This window comes from Nicrophorus vespilloides, unplaced genomic scaffold, assembly GCF_001412225.1.
Source record: "Nicrophorus vespilloides isolate i.1.1-1 unplaced genomic scaffold, Nicve_v1.0, whole genome shotgun sequence".
Classification (NCBI taxonomy): Eukaryota; Metazoa; Arthropoda; class Insecta; order Coleoptera; family Silphidae; genus Nicrophorus; species Nicrophorus vespilloides.
Window position 1 is genome coordinate 36,499 of NW_017096148.1, and position 5,971 is coordinate 42,469.

General features: G+C 37.1%; 2 protein-coding genes across 2 annotated transcripts in view; both read right to left on the reverse strand.

Annotated features, from left to right (window-relative positions):
- LOC108569798 (ionotropic receptor 25a) overlaps positions 1-745 on the reverse strand; it is a gene marked incomplete in the record, with an annotated part of 3,943 nt that extends 3,198 nt beyond the window's left edge. Inside the window, 2 exon segments of the mRNA XM_017931487.1 lie at positions 1-572; positions 629-745. Of these exon segments, the coding sequence (XP_017786976.1) occupies positions 1-49 (49 nt within the window).
- On the reverse strand, positions 353-2,183 carry LOC108569796 (ionotropic receptor 25a-like). The gene is made up of 6 exons (XM_017931483.1): positions 2,167-2,183; positions 1,876-2,103; positions 1,439-1,827; positions 1,002-1,385; positions 629-952; positions 353-572 (listed from the first exon to the last, which is right to left on the reverse strand). The coding sequence occupies exons 2-6, from the start codon at positions 2,032-2,034 to the stop codon at positions 353-355; spliced, it is 1,476 nt and encodes a 491-aa protein (XP_017786972.1). The 5' UTR covers positions 2,035-2,103; positions 2,167-2,183.
- Positions 2,184-5,971: the final 3,788 nt, after the last annotated feature.

Here is a 5,971-nt window from a genome sequence, read left to right on the forward strand (position 1 = left end):
GAAACGCAAAGGCTACGTGGATCTTCCGCATTTTCGTTCGACCATGCATCGAATTGATCTGCTTCCAATACGTGTTTGTAGCAACAAACGTTAACACCGACCGCACACACACACATTTTTTTTGTTGCTTAGCGATGTGTTCGTTATAAACAGACAATAATAATCAATTATGGACAGTCTATTTGCTCGGCCGTCGCGTGCATCGTGTTGATAAAAACAAAATAATAGGAGAACAAAAAACAAGAAAAAAAAACAAGCAGCTGAACTGAAATGGAAAAATGCCACACACCGCAAACCGATCGATCGATTCGCAATTACTCTAATTATTAGGGTGGATTGAAAGGTTTCCGCTCTAGTTTCGTGTCTTCAGCCACGACCAGAAACGCTTTACCAGCGCAAAGATCACCACGCACAGAGCGGCGAGGAAGAGGAATATGAAGATGCCGAAGATGTTGTCGACGTTGATGCTCTCCGAAACGGAATCCACTTGGCAGTGGACTTTGTTCGGATTGTTGGCCCACCATTTCTCCTTGAACCTCTGCAGAATCCTCTTATTGTACAGCTGCAAAACTCTATTACAACACACTTAATTAAATATCGTATTTAGATATTGATTTGGTTCGTTTACGCCGAATTCATTTGATCCTTGAGGGTCGACCCCAACTGCACCGCGAAAGCCAACGGCTTCTTGTTGAACTCTTCGCCTACAATCTGCAAATCGCAATTGGTCAAATCCAGATATTTAGCGTCGATTCCGTCGATCATCAAGGCGAAATTCTCCGACGCTCTGATCATCTCCAAAGCTTCTTCTGTCGAATTAAGAAGTCCCACGTTGTTCATCTGCTTCCAAATCTTCGTGTACTTATCGCTCAACGGATACTCCCAAACAGCCAATCTGGATTTTTGATAATCGTCCAAATCTTCATCGAAGATATTCAAATCCATCCATTTCCTTTAAAATAACAATTTTCAATCATTAAATTGATGATTTACACACTTACAAGAAGAGTTTGCGTTCGATTTGAGCCATCCTCTTGAAGTAATTCATGGCGTTCGAATTGTTTATCGTCGAATACTGTATTTTGTACTGCTTGGAAAGATCCTCCAGAGATTTGATCGGAGTTTCCAGGCGAGAGACGGTGAGGAAAGCGGATAAGTTTGCGCTGTACGAAGAGACTAAGATGAAGCCGAAGAGCCACCAACAGGCGGTCATCACTCTTCCTGAAGCGTTGCTCGGGGCTTCACCGCTTCCTTGAGGGGTGAACGCAATCAAGCAGAACCACAAACACTCGATTAGGGTGAAATTTCTTAAGTTCAGCTGCTCGTTGGCGCGTCCATACCTCGCCCCGAACGGACTCAATTTATACAGCAACCAAAGCCAAAAACTGCAATTATCATAATCTTTCATATAAACTAATTAACAGATAATTGCGTGTACCTTGTAATTAGATAAACGCCGATTATAGAGAGCCAGACCATGTACTCGAAAACGATGAGGAATCTGAAGATGGATGTGTGCGTTGTTGGTAATTTCATCAGGATAGTTTGCCCGGACATTTCGTAGTAAGGCACAGTGAAATCCACGAATTTAGATCTTTGCGATGTTACCGACAACGAACCAATAGCTATATCCGCTCTCTTGTAGACCAGTTCATTGATCATACCGTTCCAATTACCATCCTTGTCCATTGCACCTTTCTGCCCATCCAAAACGGTGAAGATTTCGTAATCGAAGTTCAGCATCGAGGCAATCTCATCCAAAACGTCGACGCAGAAGCCGGAAAACTTCCTCGGCGCTTCAGGATCTTCGAAAATCAGCGGTCTTTGCTGCAATCATTCGTAATTATGCAATGATTTATTATACAATTTACTTACAGCAATCGTTATGACTCGATAGACGATCCTCGAATTGTAAATGTTCAAACTTTGCGGATCCTCCAGTTCCAGCGGATTATCGTAACCGGCAGCCCACAAACCTAACTTCTTGCTGGTGTAAACCGAACCTTCCCTCAGATTAACCGCAAGAATTTCCATGTTAAATTTGAGACTGCTGTAGCCGTTTCTGCTCACGTTAAAAGGTCGAATATTTGAGACAGCTTTCTCCTAAAACAAACAAAAAAATATAAAGTTTAAACACAAATCTTATGTGCTGAAGAATTCAATTACTCCGGAGAAATATTGCCTCAAATTGAAGCCGTCACGTGTCGGCGTGTTGCTACCATTGTAATCGTAAGATTTTATGTAAGATAAGTCGTGGAAGAATTGTTTGTAAGCCTCACTGAAACCGAAACTTTCTGTTCAGCGATTCTCGAGTTGAAGAGTTTTATACAAACTTTGTAGCTAGTAGAGAACTGATGATGAAATCGAAGTAGAAACCGGTGAAGATCTTGGAGCGTTCTGCCAACTGATATTCTTCTAGCAATTTGTAATCGAGTTTCTTGTTCTTTCTTGAAGCGAGCGAAGGTCTCACGTAGATTAGAGACGCGTTTCTGCACTCGCAGCTGACGTCTCCCATTTCGTGGGTGATGGCATGCCACGAATACCTTTCGACGAACATGCTGATAGCCTCAGCTCCGTTCAAGACGGATTCTATATTCTTTATGGATCCGATAACGAAAACGTTGAAGATCTTCAGCTTCTTCACGTGCAGAAGCTGTCTGATCGGATTGTAAGTATCCAATTTAGCTATGATGTGTCGCGTGGCGAGATTCTGCAGAAGCTGTTTGTATTTGTGTCGCATCTCTGTAATAAAGTACATAACAATTAAATGAAGGTAAACGTTACAATCGAGTTGTGGTAAACCGTAAGCTTCGTCCGCCAAGATTGCCGTTGTCGAGAAGTTCTGCTTCGCGACTATGCTCCGGACAATAGCAGGAATTATATCAGCAGGCGGAAGAATCTGAATGAGGTAATTCAATTCGCGGTCGGAGAGATTGCTCCAGGAGAAGAGATCGTTTCTATGGCCGAAGCAAGCGCTCACCGTTGGAATCGCTAAAGAAGCTGAGAAGGATTTTATGCCGTCCGATAATAAACCGTACTTCGATGTGTCCACGATAAGATGCGGAGGTGCGTTCTCGTGCAACATTTCATCATACTTTGCGCTCACTGAAACGAATCTTCAATTATCATAATCAACGAAATATTTTAAAACTAACATCTCCTGAAGAAATCTTCAGACCGCTCGTTGCTTCCATGCAACTCGTGCACATTCAATTTCAAATCGAACCTCTCCTTGATGTAGTTTATGGCGAGGAACCAACCGTAGTTGGCGTAAATGTTGCTGTTCTCATTCAAAAATACTGAAGAAAATAATATAAAAACCGATGTAAGAAAAATTTAAATAAGAAAACTACTTACAAATATTTAAAGTACCGTTGTAACCATGTCCTAAAACCGAACGGAAGAATGTTTGAAAAACGATCAAGGCGACAATCATTTTATCTAAATTCGAATATATCAAATCACGCTCACGGCTTTTATACAATAATTTACATGAATTGTTAATGATCAATTCCATTATATAACGTACGATAAATCATTTTCAATTGATTTCTCCACTTTTGAACTATTCATTATTTTAGATTAGTTTATTATAATAGATAATAAATCATATTTATGTATTCCCATTAGTACATCAATACAAGAAAAAAGAATTTTTCAATTGGATTGAAAACTAAATTAATATACTTATTTTGATTACTATAATAGATGTATCAGGTAAACCACAATGCCGATAGTAAGCTTATTGTAGCGTATTCGGTGGTCTAAGAAGAATCTGCGTTTATAGACTAATTAAAAAAAAAACAAATTGAAAAAAGTGCTAAATAAAAATTTGAATTTACAGAATGATTCTCTCCCTTTCATTTAGTACTATACATATTAATTTTGGTTGATTAATAAGAAAGGTATTAAGCTTTAATGTGTCCGCGGTTCTCGCGAATCCAAACTCAAGTCCCCCCCCCATTTGAATCTCGAAAATAACAGAAAATTTCGATTTACATCAGGAGACCAGGAGTAGCGAGGAGGTATCTGAGCTCGTCACTGCGGTCGCTCCTTATTGGTTGATTCAAATTACGTTCAAATGACGACCAATAACAATTCACACCACACGCAAGTTGATTCAAATTATAGTTCCTGAAAATTCCGACAGATGACTCTGATTATCATAATTTTAACGCATATAACTCGAAAACTAATTAGGAATTAACTTATTAGATTGAAGTAGTAACATTAGATTCGTTAAATAGTTCTTTTCACATGTTTATTTATTTAAATTAGAACGATTTTAAGGAAGTGGATTTTGTGCAACGCCAAAATGCCTGAACTATATTGCCTAAAGAGCAGGCAACCAAACATACATATAAACTTTGATTAAATAGCAGGTTTTCGTCTTTGATAATGAACTTTGATCATGGAAACTCACTCCCAGAAGAATTTTGAATGTAAATATTGATCTAGAATAAACAGCTTTTAAAATTGATGAGGATAAATACATGTGTGCAGCTATCACTATTTCCCTGGATGGAACTTCATATTTCACTTCGGGCAAGTAGTAGTGAAACCATTGATCACTAAAGTTCTTTGTCTTCAGAAAACATACAACAGAAACTGCAGAAACAAGGGACAATTCTTGAAATCTTTTACATGAAATATACTGAATCAGTGATAAGAATGTGCATTAATTGCTAATAGTCATAAGGTAGGTAAATAGTCAACTTGTCAACAATCATTGGTACAATTGTTATTATTTTAGATGCAGCTGATAGCAACATGCCTTTAATGTATAATTGACGACCTTAAGTTCTCCAGAAAGTGGAAAGCATTGTTTAATAGCAATTTGCAAATAGTGGAAACCTTAACTGCTGAAGATGACTAAAAATATTACTTCATTAAGAAGATGGACCCTGTAGCACCCATGATTCTATTGTTGCTTCCTGCATGATCCTTGGAGACTGGAAAACATGAATACTAGTATATACTACTAAAAGTATCTTATATAACTATCAATCTATATTTTCACTTTTAATCTCTGTATATTTTAGATCAACATTTAGATCTAATACCAAAGTTTGATAATTAATTGTAACGAAGCTATGGTAGCTACAAACTTGTATTTAAACTCAATTTAATCTGTCTATATTCAAGATTAACATTAATGTCCAAAACTCTTCTGAGAGTTTGCGTCTAATAGCAAAGTTGGATAATTAATTGTGACCAAGGTATTCTAGCTACAAACCTATATTTACATTCATTTTAATCTCTGTATATTTAAGATCAATATTAATGTCCAAAATTCTTTTAAGAGTTGGTGTATACGAAAATACAGGCCATTTTCGAAGATCCTATTTTCCCAACTCATTTGTGATATACCAAAGTTTGTTAATCAATTATGAAGACACCATTGCAGCTACAAACTAATATTTACGCTAATTTTAATCCGTGTACATTCGAGATCAACATCCATGTACAAAATTCTTCTGGGAGCTCAAGTTTACGAAAATACAGGCCATTATCTAAGTCGTTGTTTTCCTATCTGTTCATCAAATTCTATATGTATGTTTGGTTGCCTGCATTTTAGGCGCAAAATATATATTCAATATTTTGTGACAGTTGGCGCCATCTGTTAGCAATATTGCAAAGGTTACAGTTCAGCCATTTTGGCGCTGTACAAAATCCACTTTCTTTAAAGCTTATTAATTTAAATAAACAAATTTGCTAAAAGAACTATTTAACGAATCTATTATTACTACTTCAATCTAATAAGTTAATTCCTCATTAGTTTTCGAGTTATATGCATTACAATTATGACAATCAGAGTCATCTATTGGAATTTTCAGGAGCTATAATTTGAATCAAATTGCGTGTAAACTATTATAGTGTTAGTGGTAGAAGTAAATTTCGAATATCTTTATAGGATTTGCTCATTAATTTGCAATGTTCTGAATACAAACTTAATGAAGAATGTTCCCCA